The 20,407-nt window shown below is 29.0% G+C and overlaps 1 protein-coding gene across 1 annotated transcript; it reads right to left on the minus strand.

Annotated features, from left to right (window-relative positions):
* Positions 1-4,039: 4,039 nt before the first annotated feature.
* LOC105131005 (ABC transporter G family member 15-like) lies at positions 4,040-10,579 on the minus strand. The gene is made up of 9 exons (XM_011033752.1): positions 10,023-10,579; positions 7,695-7,771; positions 6,981-7,442; positions 6,752-6,874; positions 6,258-6,389; positions 5,605-5,889; positions 5,199-5,471; positions 4,993-5,100; positions 4,040-4,669 (listed from the first exon to the last, which is right to left on the minus strand). The coding sequence occupies exons 1-9, from the start codon at positions 10,303-10,305 to the stop codon at positions 4,313-4,315; spliced, it is 2,100 nt and encodes a 699-aa protein (XP_011032054.1). The 5' UTR covers positions 10,306-10,579; the 3' UTR covers positions 4,040-4,312.
* Positions 10,580-20,407: the final 9,828 nt, after the last annotated feature.

The raw sequence follows: 20,407 nt of genomic DNA on the forward strand, positions 1-20,407 counted from the left end.
ATCATTTTTACTGCTCTAGCTAGCTACGTATCACATAACAATCTTAATGCATGGAGTCCTCTGTTGTTTTTCGTTCTTGTTTCGTCACCATCTAGAACCAATAAAATTCATTGTATGTAGAAAGAAAATACTAAATATTGATAGTTGCTACTGATGCAAACTATGTAATATGAGCCATCGACCCATGATTCATGTACGTACATGCGCATGGAGCTATCAAATCCTTCACAATGCTTTTCTGTTGACATGATTTATATATAGAGATTTTTCGAAGTGGCTCCGCCTGTATCAGAAATCACGCAATTTTTCAAAATGGAGTGAAATAATCTGAGATAGTTTTTTATTATACAGTTTATCTACTGAATTTAATTAGGACGTCCACGATTGTCCATCTCTTTTATTATGAAATTAAAAGGGGTTCCATATGAAATATATTTCTGGCTGATCTTTAAAATCAATTCTAACGTCCAATTAACAAACTGCGCGCCTGGCAGCTCGACTGAAACATGACATGATAACTTGTTTGTGAAGGTATAAGAACAAAGCAAAGTACTGCAGGACCTGCGACATTACTGAATTATTCTTCAATGTGAGCAATGAGAAGAAGATGAGAACAGAATAAATAAATAAGAATATTAGCCGCCCATGCACAAAGGCACGATCATCGATTATTTTTTTTTGTTTGAAAACTCATGTTGAAGCAGCTATACATGCATTCATACGGGTAAGGGGATAGTTATCCAACTCCTCCATATACAATGGATACAATATTATGTGTACCATTTCGGTCTTAAATGGGTGCTTTTTATTTATAAGAACAGCTGCAACTAGCTAGATTGCTGGACGCCTCAGTATTGCTCCACCTGATGATCAATCTGTTCATTGTTATAATAGATCTTGGTAATTTGATTTGTTATTTGAAGCAGCTGTTCGAACGGTTGTGCCTTGCATGTGTGATAAATGGAGTCCCATGATAGACTTGAATGTGTGGCTCAAAAGCTTAATCTACAGGTTATGTCGTTATGATGCTTCATTATAGATCTTATTAATAATCGAGCTTAAAGATTTATTTAAAAAGATTTAAATAACTTTATTTTTTTATAAATTATTTTTATTTAATTCTATAATAAAATTAGATGCTTGTAAAATTAAGTATCAATCTTAAAACAGAAGTTTATTTGAGATTATGATATCCTTGTAAAAAATTAAAAAATTAAATTATGAATTTTATTTTTCAACTAATCCAATATTAAATAATAATAAAATAAAAAAACATTTAGAAAAATTAAAGGACCTCAAACTAAAAAACAAACATATCAGATTTGATAGGTAAATTCACTAAACTCATGAATCATGTAAGTTGGGTTAACATATCAATCTTGCAAACTGGGCAATGAATTTTATTATGATTAATAACTTATTTTTTTCTAAATTATTTTTTATTTAACTATATAATAATAAAAATAAATGATTGTAAAATTGAACGTTAAGCTATTATTGAAAATTTTTATAAAGATTATAATAATCTCATAAAAAGTAAAATAAAAAAAATTATAAAAATCTAGTCCTATATCGAATGATAAAATAAAAAAAATAAATTTTAAAAAAGAGAGTTAAACTCGATAAACCCATTAACAACCTATGAACTTTCTAAAATTTCATAATATTTTTTTTCAAAATTATTTTTTTAACCATATGATAAAAAAAATAAACAATTACATCATCGAATTCAAATAATAAAAAGAAAAACCACTACCAAACCTATGAGTCGGGATAATCAGGGTTACCTCGTCAAACTTGTAAACCGGATCATTAACTCTATAAAATTTAATATCCTAGTTTTTGTAAATTATTTTTTATTTAACTAATTTTTTTAAAAAATAAACCATATCTCTATGTTGTGATATTTTTTTTATATCAAACTGATATTGAGATTTTTTTGATATTGCAATAACAATAACCACATAAAAAATTAAAATAAATTATTAATTTTAAATCCTTATCAAATTAAAAAACAAAATCAATAACCAAAGAAAATAAAAAACAAAGGGGAGCCAAAATGCACCCAAAAAACTCGACAATACTATGAATGACTATTATAATTCACAATGGTAATAAGTGGTAATAAGTATGAGAAAATAGTATTTTCCCCATACTTTTTAATTTTATATTTAGTTGTATTTTGTAATGTTAATAGGTATGGAGAAACAATGTTTTCTTCTCTTCTTTTAATTTTATATTTTTCTATACCAACTCAATACTAGGATATATTTTTTATATCATAATAATCATAGAAAAGATAAATTAAAATAAATTCTAAATTCTAAATTCTTATCAACATATTATAAAAGGATTAAATTAAAAAAAATCAATAACTAAAAAAAAAGGCTAAAATGCAAAACAAAAATATTATATATTATTATTATAATTTATAGTACCAATGAGTGCAAAGAAACAATATTTCCTCCTTAACTTTTTACTTTATACTTAATAAAAAAAATATAAATTAAAGCAAATATTAGTTTTTTCTATAAAAAAGAAAAGAAAAGAAAATCTCTATCAAGTTTACAGAAAGTAAAATTTATTGGGCAATTATAGAACAGTTTTTATCAACTTCAGATCTGTCCAGGACTAATGAATCATCCAGATTTCGAGCAGCTGAAGCCATCAATGCTTTCACGTGCTAGGTTAGGAGTGGACATAGGCTTGGAAGTTGATTGTTTTTTAAAGCATGTTTTATATTAAAATATATTAAAATAATATTTTTTATTTGAAAAAAATTATTTTTTAAAACACTTTTGCACCGTATTTTCATACCTTCTTGAAATCTTAGGACGACACGTGGAAGACAAACTTAATTTTCCATGTTCTTTTATTCTTTCCTCGGGGACCACCGCCTACATGATCTGTCGGTAGGTAGTTGGTTTTGGCATTGAAAGCAAAGACATTGCTTATTAATAATTTTTGGTTATCGGTGCGGGTAATAGTGTTTTTTAAAATATATTTTATTTAAAAATATATTAAAATATTAATTAAAAATTAAAAAGTTTAAATCCTTATAAAAATATTTTCCGACTGCGAAAACAAACAAAAGACGTAAATGCTTCTTCATGAAGAGGGTAGGAGTGAGCCAATCATTTGGGGACAGCGTAAAGGCCCAGTCATATTTTTCCTTTTCCTTTTTTTTTTTTCTTTTTTTCCTTCTCTAATATTTGGTTTAAGACAATCACTACATTTATTGCCCGTGATATGCTGTAAGCTAGATTAAATTTTGTTCGAATATATAATAAACCGTTCGGGTATTGCTAACATTTTTTCAGGGGAGGTTGTCAAATGTTTAAATGGAATTTAAATCACTTATACAAATATAATTTGATTCATGAAAATTTAAGATAATTTTTTTAAAAAAATATTAAAATAATAATATATTAAATTGATTTAAAATAACTCGGTTAATTTATCAAATCCTTAAGCTGGATTATAAAACCATAATAACTCTATATAAAATAAATTAAAATAAATTATAAAATTTAATTTTCAACTAATTTAATGTCGAAGAATAAAATTAAAAAAAATTAATTAAAAAATAACAAAAAAAACTTGAGTTGACTTGTTAAACTCGTGATTTAAGTCATGAGATTGAGATAATGACATCGAAAGTAAATAAAAAAAATTAACCTTAATTAATTTAAGTTAATTTGTCAAATTTGCGATCAAAATTATAAAACTATAATGACCTTATAAAAAATAAATCAAATAAATTTATGAAGCTTAATTTTCAATAAATCTATTATTAGAGGTCGAAAGATAAAAAAAAAAACCTTAATTTAAAAATATGGTACAACAAAAACAAAAAGATTTAAATTTATATTTTAGTTATAAAACTAAATTAACTTTATAAAAAAAATTAAAATAAATTATAAAATTTAATTCTGAAATGTAATTAGAAAAGATAATTTTCTTTTGTATTTCAATATTCTTATTTCTCCGATCCTGAATTGCTTGCAAATCACAATCTCCAATATGTAAATAAATAAAAAAATGATTATTCGGCAAGTCTAGAGAAGAAATTTGCATAATTTAAACAACAAATATTACATACAAACTGGGTGATTTCCCATGGATGTTTTTATTATATCCATCAGAAATAATATTAAGTCAGTCCTGTATGATTGCTTACCTTCGACAGGACTACTATCTATCTTCATCTGTTTCTGTATATGCAAGAACTTTAACATTACAATAAAATAAAGCCTCAGAAATAGTACTGTAACTTGGATAATCGTAGCAGCTCAATATATTATTGGTGCTTCTAGTTGAGAGGAGAGCTAAGGCCCTCCTGGGAAGACAGTGAATGAAGAGGTTGATGCCTCTTTGAAGAAAAAGATGGTGCCTTCCTAAAGGAAGGCCTCTTTTCAAGTATCTGCAAGGTTCTCTTAGAGTAAAGATCCTCAACGAATGGCAAAGCTCTCTCCTTGAGCTTGAGAACGATGAAGAAAAGAATCCGATAGCATACGAGAATAAGATAAATAGCAGATAAATCCCACCACTTCGAATAATCTAGGGGAATGCCAAACATCTGTGTGACGACAAATTCTCCAGGGATTTTTGGATCACCGGGTACTAGAGGATCAAACTCGAGTCCGAGGAAATCATTCTTGTAGGCACCCTGTATTTGCAGTTCGAAAAGAAATGGATTAAAGATATGCAATGTAAGCATGCCATCGATCCTTTTATTTCAATCTTGCTGCTAAGATTTGTGGCATCTCATTTAGGATAAAATGTTGACATGCTTCTTGTTGCACCTCAGAGGAAACATCAAGCACGTTTTGAGAATATTTCTAGTTCTGAAAAACGCATTAGAAATAAATTCTTGTCTTAAGGTTCAACAAACTTGAATTATCAAAATTCCATTAAGCATGAATACGTTTCTCTTCTAACACCTCCCCAGTCATTTCCACTAGATATGAACAGAACTTATGTTAGAATTACCTGTATTCCCCAGGCTCCATAATTGATATACGAAACTGGGTAGCGCCAGAATGGTTTTGGAAGATCAGGCAGCAATCTGAAGAAACCAGAGGTCATCATCATGATTCCCTGCGTGAGTGACCAAATGAGGCATGCGGTCGGATAAATCAGATGGTGAACATAGAAACAATTAAGCTTAACGAAGATCTGAAGCATTTTAATCTTACAATGATTCCGGCCCCTGTAACAAGTCCCGTCAAGAAATTAGGGACCAGTGAAGCGATAACCATCATCAGGCTCTCTATTACAGAAATGGAGCCGAAGATATTGAGACAGAAGAATGCATAATGATTAAATCCCGATCGAAATTTCACCAAGTAAAAACATATGGTCCCGGAGAGGAGCGCGATCGAAACCAAGAATGGGAAAGAGGATAAGTAATTGGACAGGATAAACACTGTAACCCCATAATAGCCATTTAGCTTTTCCCGATAAAAGACCTGTCAAGTATCAAAGAACGAGTCAAGACCACAAAACCAAGAACAACTCTGCTGTGCCATCATATCTTCACAGGCACGAAATTCTTAATTCTTCTTCATTATTTTTTCTTTTCTAAATAAACAAGATCATTACCTTCATTTCTTCAATGAAAGAAGGAAAGCCTCCGATAGACATAAAAGTCAGGAAGCCTGTTATAAATCCACCACAAGCTACTCTGGCTAAGATTGCAGTGTAGCCATATCCAACATCATAATATATTGTACCAACACAGATGGAAACAACTATGTAGATCACTATCCTTGCCCAGTAATATCCCACATCTCTGGACATGTTCACAAATGATCTTCGGGTCAGTGTCGAAAGTTGTTTCCACCAGCTTGCATCACTTCCACTTCGAATATCAACTTCTAGTCCTTCCTGCAATAAATGAGCTTCTTCAAGAAATGTTTACCAGGCAGCAGCATTTAGCATGTTACTTCCAAATGGTTTCTCATCGAACTTGTTATGAACAGGCCGCTCAGTGATTGTTTCTTCTGGCTTTAAAGTTATTAGCAGATCAGATAACTAAAAACTTCAAGCGGAGAATAATGTTTCTTACAGCTTTCGATAGAAAGATGGAGTGCACGTCACAGAACAAGTTTTGGTTATTAGTAATAGGCGCCAAATAATAGCAGAGAACAGAATAGTTATATCATGTAATGATGTTAGAGATTGCAGATTAACAGAGCATTAAATGACAGGAAAAAAGGATTGGTAATGCAAAATCTGAGATTTCAGTGGCTTACAATAGCTGATATATCCTTAACCCTTGCTTTGACCTTTTGTGCAATATTCGAGCGCCTATATTTCTCAACAAGTCTTGCTTTAATCTCTGCTGTTGCCAAATTAATCAAAGGGTCTGCTGATTTTGGGACATCCTATAGATACGACAGATACAGAACAGTCACATTAGTCATCATGATAGCACGACTGAAGGAAACAAAAAAGGTGAATGAAGGCATCCATCGGAGCATGTTCGTGTCTGGACAGGGGCAGAATAGTGCTGTTTCCCTCTTCATTTTTTGTTCTTTTTTTTTTTTTTACTAGGAAAGTAGAGGGTTCATCTTTAAACCTGAAATAGCTTGCTAAAGATTTTCAACACCTGTGTACTGAAATTTGTTTTTTTAACTTAGATGACATTGACAGGCATCTTCAACACTACTATAACATGTGATGTGATGCAATAAAAAGCGCTACTCAAAATACCGCCTAAGAAAGTTCAGTTGGAAGAGATAAATACACGAATTCTTTGAGATCCTTTCAGTGTAGCTGTTATGGCATCAAAGTCTGAATTTATGCAGCGTAGGAAATGATCAGAAGGATTCCTCCTCCTTGGACATGGAAATCCAGCTTCAGCAAAGAACTGCGAAGATTGACACTAAAATTCAGACTGCAATAAATCAACATGAGCTTAATTTAGTATTTCTAAGATCACGCATGTAATTTTCTTTTCTCTAATCTTCTCATACCTCAACAGCCATCTTCGCATCCCCAAAAAATACAGTTTCACCACTGGAGAGTAAGAAAAGATCATCAAAGAGCGCAAAAACTTCACTACTTGGCTGGTGAATGGAGGATATAACCGTCCTTCCATCGCGAGCTATTTTTTTAAGTGTTTGAATTACAAAGAAAGCTGAGGCACTATCAAGACCACTAGTAGGTTCATCAAGAAACAAGAGACGTGGCCTTGTCAGGATTTCTAGTGCAATGCTTAATCTCTTCTTTTCACCACCACTTATGCCTCTCAAATGCCAGTTTCCGACCACCCGATCAGAACATTCTTGGAGACCCATTTCCATTATTGTTGCTTCTACGACATCATCAATCTCCCCTTTGGTCATTGTATTTGGTAGCCTTAAATTTGCAGAGTAAGTGATCGTTTCTCTGACTGTAAGAGTTCCTAATAACACATCCTCTTGTGTCACATAAGCCTGGAATGCGACACAGGAAAGTACATCACTAAACAAGTTCAATTAAGCTAAAATCACACTGGTTATAGCTAGTTATATGGCATAAGAAATTGCTGTTATATGCATATTCCTTTTGCAGCAAGGCTTCCATTCGGAAGAGAGCTTTCTTTCAGGTTTTGAATTTCATTATATACTTTAAACATAAGAATTCCCTCATAAAACTTGCAGATCCAATAGGACTTTAATTATTGCATATTTGCAGACAATACTCACAACACCAGCGTCTAGCCTCCTCTTCTTCCCATTGAAGAGAACCGTTCCAGTCATTATAACATTTCTTGACAGCCTACCTGTGGCAAGATCGATGATGAATACTATTAGCAAAAGTTTGGAAAAACCAGGACAGAGTTTCACCTATGCTGCTGCCACCATAGTAAATAAAGCAGTTAAGTAGTAACTAATCCAGTTCTAAGCAACTCATCTAAATTTGACTCTATACAGTTTTTCGGTCCTAAGAATTTGTTCTTCCTTTTTTATCAGGTCCCAATTTCGTTTCAAGATTCATCGTCATTTCAATTGGCTTACAGCTAAAATAAAAATAACAGCAATATCAAACAAAAATTAAAAAAATAAATAAAAAAGGGTGCAACTCAAGGTTAACGCTAGACTCTAGAGCATAACGAAATTAATCGGGCAGGGTACCGATAATGATAACTATCCAATTTCAAAGGCTCGGATATAGCCAGGGCTATTTTGCAAAAATCCATTTTGTTGATCATAGCTAACAAGGGACCCAGGGCTAGGAGTCCATGTGCCCATGGTTCCCCTTTTCTTCTTCCACCCCTGCTCCTGCCCATGTCTCATAAATTTAGGGGACCATCTCAGGACTTCAAATTTATCAAGTGGAGTAGTTCTTTTTTTTTTTATTTAATACAATTAATTGAATGAGAGAGCTCTAATTTCATTTTTGTTTTTTTTTTAAAAAAGCTAGTCTTTCACTTCTGCTTAGCATACCACTAACAAAAGAGAGTGCAGCCTATTCTTTTAATGTCGGGAATTAGAACAAACACTCGCTTGAGGGTCGCTAATAAAAAGAATAATTATGCATTATTGGTGTGTTTTTTTAAGAAGGAAAATCTGCTTGGGGTTTAATAAATTTACTTAATCTAATTATATGATAATAAAAATTCACAACCAAGATAAATTGCGCTAGGATGCTTCTTCCGTAGACAACATCTTATTATTATTTTAAAAGTAAGTTTAAACTAAAAAAATATTTGCATCGTAACATAATTCTTTGAAAATATAACTAAACTCGAATGATTATCTAGCTTGAATTTCAAATTAAATTATATAATAATTAATATGATATAATACAACTAACATTTAGCGATAACTTAAAAGATTAATAAAAAAATTACTTTGACTTGAAAGAAATTTCAAGGTGATCCCTTTATTTTAATATTGATGTATTAATATATTAAATTAATACAAGTTAATTTATTAAATTTATAACCCAAATGATAAAGATTAATAACTTCATCTTTGAGAAACTATTCATGAATTAATTATATAATAACAAAAATTAATCATCACAGTAAATAAACCTATTAAAACAAAAAAAATCGCTTAATTAATGAAATAAAATAATGATGAACTAAAAAAATGTTCTGTGCACGAAGTAAAAGTTTAATGAAATAAAATAACATATGAGAACCATTCTTAGTTAATCTATGAATTTAAAAAAAAAATATACATACTATATTCTAAATTACTCAATTCTGAAGAAAATTATATCATTGGGCAGTTAAAAAATCAGTTGCACAGCCCAATTCGCCTTGAAAAATAAGCTCAATGTATGGGCCCGGCCGAATGAGAGTCGCTCAACTGGGCCATGATTTTTCTCTTTTAAATTGGGCAAACAATAGGTTGTCAATTCTTTTTTTTAGAAATAAGAAAATGATGAGTTGTTTGTGCGCCTAAAATCCGGCCACCATAGAGATGGCCGGAAAGTCACGTTTTATTTTTATTTTTTCACCTCAAAATTTAATTTCTCATATATTTTAACTTGAAAACATTCTAAAAAAACATTTTCATAACCTCAAGAAAGTAATTATGTAACACCAAAAGCAAAAAAACAAATTGGTTAAAAAGCACAAATCCATTAATTAAAAAAAAACTCTCTCTAGCTCAAATGACGAGGAAGCCAAGAACATCTTAATTACACTCCTCTCATTAACAGTAATACTATTACAACAAATTTAGCTATTTTGGTGAACTAAATTGAAACAACCAACCTCTTTCTCACTTTAAACTCAAGTACTAAACCATGAATAAAATGAAGTTTTATACTAAACCATATAATTTCAAAACTTAAGGAACCAAAGTATAAATTTGACAAAATTTTAAGCTTTAGAGCTGCTGCTAACAACTTTTTTTAAAAATATTAAAAAAGGGAGAGAGAGGGCTTTTAGCTTACCAAACTTCCAAGATAGTAATTAAACAAATAATATATAGGATTTTGTCCCGGAAGTTAGTTAAATATTAGCCCTGACCAAAAAGGTGAGCAAGAGACCTAACCAAAAAAAAAAAAAAACATACCTGCTAGTGAATCAAGAAGAGTGGATTTTCCAGACCCAGATGGACCCATAATAGCCGTGATCCTACCTGGTTCAGCATACCCTCTAAGTCCTTGAAGCAACCTCTTTGTTGGGCCATTTCCAAAATTCGGTAACACCACCGTTAGATCCTCCCACACCAAATACACCCCCCTCTCCCCACCACAGTCCGGCGCCACCTTATCTTGATACGCGCAACTGCTAGCACCATCACGAAAGTTATTGCCAGGACCACCATAACCACTACTTGCCACCTCTATCTCCATAGTGGCCACGGACAAATCTTGATCAGCAAGAGTTCTAAGTGAATAGCCGGAAAAAAGAAGAACGCAGTAACATGCCAGTACTGTTTGCTTGGATGAGTATTGTTAAAGCTCTAATGGCCGACCATTGATTGGATAACAATCACCAAACAACTAGCCATCAATGCTATGACCAGTACCATTCAACAAATATGGGGAAGAGAGAGAGACAGAGAGAGAGAGAGTTTAATGGCTTGTGTCTAAAACAGATAGACTGGTGCAGGTGGTCGGTGAGGAAGTAAATGTGGGAGCTGTGAGCATGAGATGAGATACGCGGTGGTCCTGTGACGGTTTCTCATGTCTTTTATGATGGTTCTAGCTAGTCAACTTGGAGAATATAATCAATCACCTTTAATGTGTTCTGTAAGATTATAAGTTCGACACAATTTTAGTCTGTTTCAGAATAAATCATTCATGCCGAAATGCAAGTGAAAGATTCACGGCAATTTTATTTTCTATAATCTAACGATATAGAGTTATTTTCAGTGCATAATATATTCATGCATGCATGAGTGAGTGTGTGTGTGTGTGATTAAATATTTTTATATCTTGATTCATGCATGCATGAGTGTGTGTGTGCGTGTGTGATTAAATATTTTTATATCTTGATTTGTATCCTTCAGTGACTCTTTTTTCTCTTACAATAAATAATCTTAGTATTTGGTGGTTTGATCCTCGTCTTCGGTTCACTGCTGGCTTCAAACTCTTGCAAGCTCTCCTTTCCTTCTATGAGTAATAATTCGACGGTTCGAGCAAAAAAAATCTTAATATTTTAAGTTCTAACCCTTCCCAGTACATTTCGAGAAAAATAGAGATAAAAGTTTGACCACCATGCCTCAGCAGAAAATATCTTTGAATATCAGACAAGGGATTGATTGTACTCATTTTCATAGATATAAGGATATAGGAAGAAAATGATTTACTGATTTAAAACAATGCCGTTTTAAGTTTTTTTGTTTTTAAATAAAGATTAAGTTGACTTGAAATTAATTCCAATCTATAACTTCGACTTAAAACTTGATCGACCTTGGAATAAAGTGCTATAAGAATGCTAACTTTCTTTAGTCAAAATAGATTAATTAATCCAAATATTAATTGAGAACACCCCCTACTTTTTTTTTAAATTAATTTATATGTTTACATCAATTTATATTTATATGTATTTTAATTAATTTTACAAATTTTAAAATTAAAAATAATATAAATTTTTAATAATCTTAAAATTTATAAAATTTAAATTAAAAAATTTTAAAATACAAATCTAAAATTTAACAAATTAAACTACATCATTTAAAATCATCTCAGAGATTTTATTCCCAAGCTGCTAAAAGAGGGTTCTAAGTTCAAAATTAAATTATTGCTCAGACAATCGAAAGGAGGCCGGCAATCAAGTACGAATTGAAGGCTATTTATTGCATATCAGTACACACTGTGCCCTCTGGAGGCTGTGAATTTCGGTGAAGCATTGTTCTCTCCATTTTGAAAGGACGTTTGTTTTTATCTTTTAAAAGTGATTTTCACTCCCTCGAGGCATGTCTGCATTAGCGTCGCTAGAAGGAGAGCCAACGAACCACTTGTCGGCTCCGGGATTACCCTACTATTGAGACTATTGTTCACAAGTATAATAATAATAATTTTTTAAAATATTTTGAGACTATAATATTGTTCATAAGTATAATAATTATTATTTTTTAAAATATTCTTTTAGTTTAAAAATATATTAGAATTTTTAATATTATTACATCAAAACAATAACAAACACTAAAAATAATATTTTAAAATAAAATAATAACAATTTTTAAAAAAAATAAAATAAAAAATCTTAAAATTTTTGAGCTCCATCAATGCTATTAGGCCTGCTGGATATCTAAACATGGGTTTGGTATTGTTGTAATTGTTGTAATGTGATTTTTTAAAATATATTTTAATTAAGGATATATTATAATAATTACTATAGCATTTAATAGTTTTATCGATGAAATTTTTTTCATGGTCATAAGACATATATTGCATTGCTAATTAATTTAACAATGAAATTAGCGACATAAATACTCTATCGGTAAATTTTTTATTGTTAATTTTTTACCCCTTCAATAAATCTATTGATAATAAAAAAAATATTATTACTGACAGATTTATTAATGAAACAGACGTGTAAAAAAAATTACATGTTTCATTCTATTGGTATATCCTAAAAAACCATCGGTAGTTATTTAAAAATATTTTAAAAAATTCATTTTATAAAATTATAAAATAATTGAATTAACATAAATCAACATTCTATAATATATACTCAAAATGCTTTGAAAAAAAATCAACTCAAAAAAATTTGTAATAAAAAAATAAATTTAACTAAAAAAATTCAAATAAAAAAAAACGAAGTTGTATTTGCTAAAAATTTAAAAATTCTATAAATAAATCAATTAAAAATTAATCTCGTGTAAAAAAATCTCACAACAATATTCATACAATTATTAAGAATAAAAAAATTAAAAATCAAATAAAAATCAAATATAATGAAAAAAATCATGAAAAAAAATTATATTAATGTAGTTGCAAGTGAAGCCATGGAGAGAGAAAAAAATTCTTAAAGCATATTAATTAAAAAAACTAAGAGAATAAAAAAAGAAAGAAGAAGAAGATATACTGATGGATTATTGAATAAACTAAGAGCATGAAGAAGAAGAAAAGAAGATGAGGAAAAAAGAGAAGAGAAAAAAATAAATATTGATGTTTTTTACGTATAGAAAAAAAGAAGAATAAGAAATGAGTTTGTATTTTGTTAAGTAAAAGGATTTAGACTTTTTATTAGGGCATTAACAACCGTTTTACTGATGGATTATTGAAAATTAATATTTTTTAATTATTCCACTTGTAATTCTGTCTGTGACATTTAATTTAAATTTTTAATTTCATAAATTTTTTTAAAAAATTGCCAACAATCACCGATAATTTTCAATCCGTCGATGATTCTGTCTGTAATATTTAAATGAATATTTTAAATTAATTGAATTTTTTTAAAAAATCACTAAATAACACTGATAACTTTTCAATCAATTAGTGATTTTGTCCGTAAAGAACAACAATTAACAGTGCAATTGAAAAATAAATAATTTTGGAGCTCTCTGAACAATACCGATAAAATTTTCCATTAGTGATTCCCTTTGTAATTGACATGATGAACAGTGTTCATAGTTTACCAACAATTTAACTGATAGAATAAATCCTGTTGATAACTTCATCAGTAAAAATGACACGTCATCTTTTCTTTTTTGCTTTGTTTTATTTTTTTCACTGTAATTCTCTTGATATATAGCAGGGAAATATTTCCATCGTTAAAATCCCTCGAAAATTTATCGACTGAAATATTTCCTCAGTATTTCTGTTGTAATTCGGCATAAGACACATATTCCATTGATAACTAATTTAACAAAGAAATTACCGACAGAAATACTCTATCGGTGAATTTTTTACCCCTTCAATAAATTTATTGGTAATAAAAAAATATTATTACTGACATATTTATTAATGAAACAGACGTGTAAAAAAAATTACATGTTTCATTCTATTGGTATATCCTAAAAAACCATCGGTAGTTATTTAAAAATATTTTAAAAAATTCATTTTATAAAATTATAAAATAATTGAATTAACATAAATCAACATTCTATAATATATACTCAAAATGCTTTGAAAAAAAATCAACTCAAAAAAATTTGTAATAAAAAAATAAATTTAACTAAAAAAACTCATATGAAAAAAAAACGAAGTTGTATTTGCTAAAAATTTAAAAATTCTATAAATAAATCAATTAAAAATTAATCTCATGTAAAAAAATCACACAACAACATTCATACAATTATTAAAAATCAAATATAGTGAAAAAAATCATGAAAAAAAAAATTATATTTATGCAGTTGCAAGTGAAGCCATGGAGAGAGAGAAAAAATTCTTAAAGCATATTAATTAAAAAAAACTAAGAGAATTTAGATTTGCTATTATTGATATATTTTCTTGCTTAACAAATTTCATCAATATAATCATTAAATTGAGCATAAAAGATTACAATTAAAAAAAACTAAGAGAATAAAAAAAGAAAGAAGAAGAAGATATACCAGAGCATGAAAAAGAAGAAAAGAAGATAAGGAAAAAAAAGAAGAGAAAGAAATAAATATTGATATTTTTTATATATAGAAAAAAAGAAGAATAAGAAATGAGTCTATATTTGGTGAAGTAAGAGGATTTAGACTTTTTATTAGGGCATTAACAATCATTTTATTGATGGATTATTGAAAATTAAAATTTTTTAATTATTCCACTTGAAATTCTGTCTGTAATATTTAATTTAAATATTTAATTTCATATTTTTTAAAAAACAATTCACCAACAATCACTGATGATTTTTAATCCGTCGATGATTCCGTCTATAATATTTAAATGAATATTTTAAATTAATTAATTTTTTAAAAAAAATCGCTAAATAACACCGATAATTTTTCAATCAATTAGTGATTTTATCCGTAAAAAACAACAATTAACAGTGCAATTGAAAAATAAACAATTTTGGAACTCTCTGAACAATACCGATAGAATTTTCCATTGGTGATTTTCTTTGTAATTGACATGATGAACAATGTTCACAGTTTACAAACGATTTGACCGATAGAATAAATTCTGTTGATAACTTTATCAATAAAAATGACTCATCATCTTTTCTTTTTGCTTTGTTCTATTTTTTTCACTGTAATTCTCTTGGTATATAGCAGCGAAATATTTCCATCGGTAAAATCCCTCGAAAATTTATCAACGAAAATATTTCCTCAGTATTTCTGTTGTAATTATTGATTTTCTGGTAGTGAATATTTTTTATATTAATATATAAAATCATTAAAGAAATATTAATTTAGTATTTATTAAACGCAAAGCAATTCAAAGAATATTTTAAAAAATAGAAACTACAAAAAAAATCAAGAGCATGTATGATATTGTGATGGTAGTTATTTTTTAAAATACCTTTTATTTAAAAATATATCAAAATAATATTATTTATTTATTTTTTAAATTTTATTTTTGACATCAACACATCAAAACAATTTAAAAATGTTAAAAATCTTAAAAACACTAAAAATTTAATTTTAAAAATGCTTTTAAAATGTAAAAACAAGTTCTAAATTAATTATAAAACAGTAAAAACAATTTCTCCATACTCTTTACGCGAATATGTTAATTAAAAGTAATTAAATAAAATATATTATAATTTAATATAAACCCAAACCATACATACAAAGTCATAAAACAATTTTTTCCATAGAAAACCTTCCAAATATTTGAGAAAAAACCACAAAATTTTAGTTGAATCTACTCGGTTGACAACTGTTTTCTCTGGATAAAACCTTAGAGCACAACAATCTCAGAAAAAAGCTTATTGAATCCATAAAATGATTTCACATATTCACGTAAAGAGTAAGATAAATTGTTTTTACTATTTTATAATTTGGAATCAGTGTTTTTTTTATTTTTTTTATCAACCTTTCAACTTTAATTTCATCAACACTTGAAGCTGTTTTGCTCCAAGAGCTGAAAATTGGACATGCACATGCACAAAGATTAATCAGAAGTTCTTTAAATTTGGAAAACTTGATTAGGTTTTCAGTTTTTTTTTGCTGTGTTCCATATAATTCCCAGCGTGAAAAACAAATTAGCTACCATTATTCTTCATATAACATTTCTTTCTCCTTGCTATTTAACTGTTTTGTTAGAGTTCTTGACAAACGCATGTGGAAATCATTAGTTTATTTCCTATATTACATATTTTCCTTTGGAAAAACATGTGTGTGCTGTAGTCTATAGTTGATTGACAGATATATGATTGAAACACTGCTGATTTTAAGCATGATTGGTGTTACAGCAGCTGTTGTTTTTTAAGGTATTATTTATTTTAAAATATATTAAAAAATGTTTTATTATTATTTTTTTAAATTTATTTTTGATATGGAACATTAAAATGAATCAAAATTACTTAAAAAATTAATTTAAAATAAAAAAAAATTATAAAAAAAAATTTCAAACATAAAAACAAACATGTTATTATTACACTGATAAAAATATTTTTCAAACATAAAAACAAACATGTTATTATTACACTGTGTTATCTTAAACCCTAATGTTGGAGGTTTCGGATCTTTTTAGGTTTCATTAGGTTGTTACAAGAAACGTGATCGTTACGGCGTTACCCACCCGATTAATTAATTTCTACCCATACTTGCCCTTCTCGGTCCCATCAATCAATCATGGTGCCTGCGCTGCCAACCTCCACATTCTCATCTGCCAACCACTTGCAAGACTGATCTCCCCTTGGTGTTCATATCATTTATTTGTATTGTATGACTTTTCGCCAAATTTACTTACAGTAGATCTCAGGTGGAATGGAGGTTTTTTCAGTCTATTTCTGCGATTTTTAAGCACTTAATTATCTATTTTCTTGGAGGTGATCTGTCATCAACTTGCTGATCAAGGGTTGTGAGCATAAACTCATCGTTTCATCTCTTTTGCTTCGTAAGATTAACATCACAGCTGAGTTCCAAGTTCATGGAGAAATTCTCTTAAAAACAGTGCCTCGCCGATTGATACGTGCGTGGTGTGTGAGGATGGTCACAAAAGTCCTCTTGCACTGCACAGCGAATCGCCTCTTGCGAGCCTGATTCAAGGATATATTTCCTCACAAAGATCCAAACTAGGATCTTCGCCTCTTTCTGATTCAAGGATATATTTCTTCACAAATATCCTAACTGGGTCAGCAACTATAGTTGCAGGGACGTCAATGAGTTGGAAGAAAATACAATGAAGAAATTACAATATGTACAGATATGATCTTTGAGATATTTTCTCTATTCTTTAGGATTTAACAATCTTCTCCTCTTGAATGAGAGACATAGAAATAGCTAGACTAAATATGAAAAAAAAAATACTAGTATGTTTTGCAAACACAAGAAAATATCATAATTCTTAACTTTTCTTTAATGTAAAATTGCATTGTATATATAGGTTAATTGCTAGCATGTAACAACCAGTAAAAAATAAATTATAGAATTACAGAGTTGTTGAAATAGTTCAAAAAATAAAATTATTAGGAAATTAAAGAGTTACGACTGTTAAACAAAGTTTTAAAATAAAAAAAAAAACTGTTAGGATTTTGTAATTATTAAAAAATTAATTTCGAGTATTTAAAAAATATAGTTTCAATTTAAGGTCATAAACAAAAAGTTCATAAAGTATAAGTATTGTCTGGGAAACAATCAAAGATTTTCTTCTTATTAGACTTAACCTTATACATGTGAATACGCTCTTTTTTTTTTTTGTTAATTATTATTTCATATTAAATTTTACTATATAAATGCTAAATAAAAATTTTATTTTTTAAGGCGATATAAGAGATCAAATATCTATTTTATATGTTTTTAAATATAAAATATAAATGTTTTGAAATATTCTTTATTATTTCCAACAAAATAATGGCAGAAAAACCTGAGATTCGACCATCTAGAGAATCCATGATGATGCTGCCTGCACTGCCTTCCTTTACCCAGATTACCTGGGGAACATTAAGCTTCCAAAAACCTGGCGGAGGAGGGTCTCGAGACTCTGATCTTCGACTATAAGAACAAGGGCTCATAAACTCAGAGCTAAAAGCAAGCTTACAGTCCAGAAACATGGGCTCAATAGAATGGAGCTTTTTTTGAAATTGTGCCGCCGCCACCACCAAAACAAATCCCATTTCTTTTAAGCCACGTAAACCGTCAAAACAAATATTTTTTTTTAATATTTTATCTACGAGTTAATAATTTATTGTTATCTTTCTATGCTTTTATTCTAATTTATAATGGTTTAACCTGTTAAATATCATACATAATAAATATTTAATTTGAGAAGAGATTTTATCTAGGATTTTATAAAACTAATATTTTTATTATTCCACATGTAAAGAAATAAATAATAAACTTAGTATTAACCATTATCGTAGTAGAAAATAAATAATTATATCCTACAAAGCTAATATTAACATCCCGTTTGATGAAGGGAGGCTGCGGCCCAGGCCCACGTTTTTTATTTATTGCCCTGCTATATTGCTGCAGCAGCTTGGAAAAAAAAAACTTTGAAGAGTAAAGAAATAATATTTAAATTGCTATAATTTTTTTAATATTATCATTAATTTTAGTATAGTAGTTTAAATTTGAAAACCTTAATTCAAACTATTTACTTAATCTGAATTTTAGATTAAATTATGTTGAAATTATAATTATGTGAGCTTATTGACCTGTCAGTTAAAAGATAAAAAAAATAAAAACTTAGATTAACCTTATTTTCAACAAGTTAAATTTACAATCATTGTTAGTTGTTTGTGAATGTAATTATAGTTATTTTTTAAAGTTTTTTTTATTAAAATACATTAAAATAATATTTTTTATTTTTAAAAAATTATTTTTAAAATCAACATATCAAAAAAAATATAAAATATATAAAGAATTAATTTTAAAAAAATACAAATTGACCCATATTCTCATACATAAAAAAAAAATAATGAAAAGGCTCTCCTTTTCCATCTCCATGAAAGCCTCTCTGGTGGAGCTGAATGTCCATTGTAGATTTTTTTACCCCTCATGAACAATCTCCATATAGTATACAGGATATGAAAAATGCAATATATTATATTAGAAGTATAGTATATAGGATATGAAAAATGCAATATATTATATTAATCAAATAAATTTAATCGAAGTAATCTTAAAGAGAAAAAAGCCAAACACTGTACAGATTGTTGTGTATGGGTGCTGAAAGAATTATAAATATTTATTTTTATATATTTAAACCCGGGTACGGAGATCCATGGCGTCAAAGGAGGCTCCACCTGCCTTTATTTTTTTTAATATATAAATCCAGGTACGGAGATTCATGGGGTCGAAGAATGCCCTACCCACCTCCATTTCCAAATAAAGTCAAATATGTTTTATTAGTTTCTGCCTCCACCTCCATTAAGTAAAAGTCCCTTCATAATCGTCCCCATTCAAATAAATTCAACACGAGGGAGAGGAAAAAAATCATTCGAACACTCCATCAAAATTCGAAATCTTGTTCTTTCTTTCTGATTGTGATTAGAAGTTTGTTTCACAGTATAGTTATAATTATTTTTAAATAATTTTTATGTTAAAATAGATATTAATATTTTTTTTATTTTTTAAAAATTGTTTTTAATATTAGTACATCAAAATAATTTAAAGATATTAAAAATATATTAATTTAAAATAAATAAAAATATAAAAAAATTTAATTTTTTTAAAAAATATGTTTAAAACTTAGAATAAACAGACTGTTAACATAAAAGAAAATTGTTATGGTTTTAATGTGTCGGATCAATTAAAATATTGGTTATAGATTGGGAACTAACTTAAGATTTGCCCATTTTAAAAAGCATTATGTAAAACGGTAAAAAATGAGTTCTTTACAAGTTTTAAATTCCAAGACGACGACGTATCGATCACACATGTTGTCCAACAACACCTCCCACGGCAGTTCAGCCATAAAAAGTCTACTCCGACAATTGTAGTGTATGGAAAATAGGTAGCCCTGTCAGCCTTCCACCACCGCTCGGAAAAAGTTAATTACTATTTTACCAGTGCATTAATGAGCGATACTGTATAAAACCCACCATGTGCATGTCATGCAGATTTTGAAGTTTTTTTATTTTTATTTTTAATATGAACAAGTTAAAATAATTATAATCGAAAGGGCAAGCCCCCTGGCCTTAGATTCTTAGACGTGGCCGACACGGAGATCACGGTCTTCTGCGGGCCCCAGGAAGGCCCTTCAATCAGACAACAAAAATTGATTGTTTTTTAAACTTGATTAACGAATAAATATATTGGAAAATCAGCCTCGGAGACTCTTTCCAATTAAAAATATCTAAAGATAAAAAAAAATGATGTTTTTTCTCTAATGGAAACATACGTAGATTAGGTTCGTTTTGTTATTGGGAACGACATAACTTAATTAATTCTATTTTCGTTTTTAG

Source organism: Populus euphratica, unplaced genomic scaffold, assembly GCF_000495115.2.
Source record: "Populus euphratica unplaced genomic scaffold, PopEup_1.0 scaffold76.1, whole genome shotgun sequence".
Lineage (NCBI taxonomy): Eukaryota > Viridiplantae > Streptophyta > Magnoliopsida > Malpighiales > Salicaceae > Populus > Populus euphratica.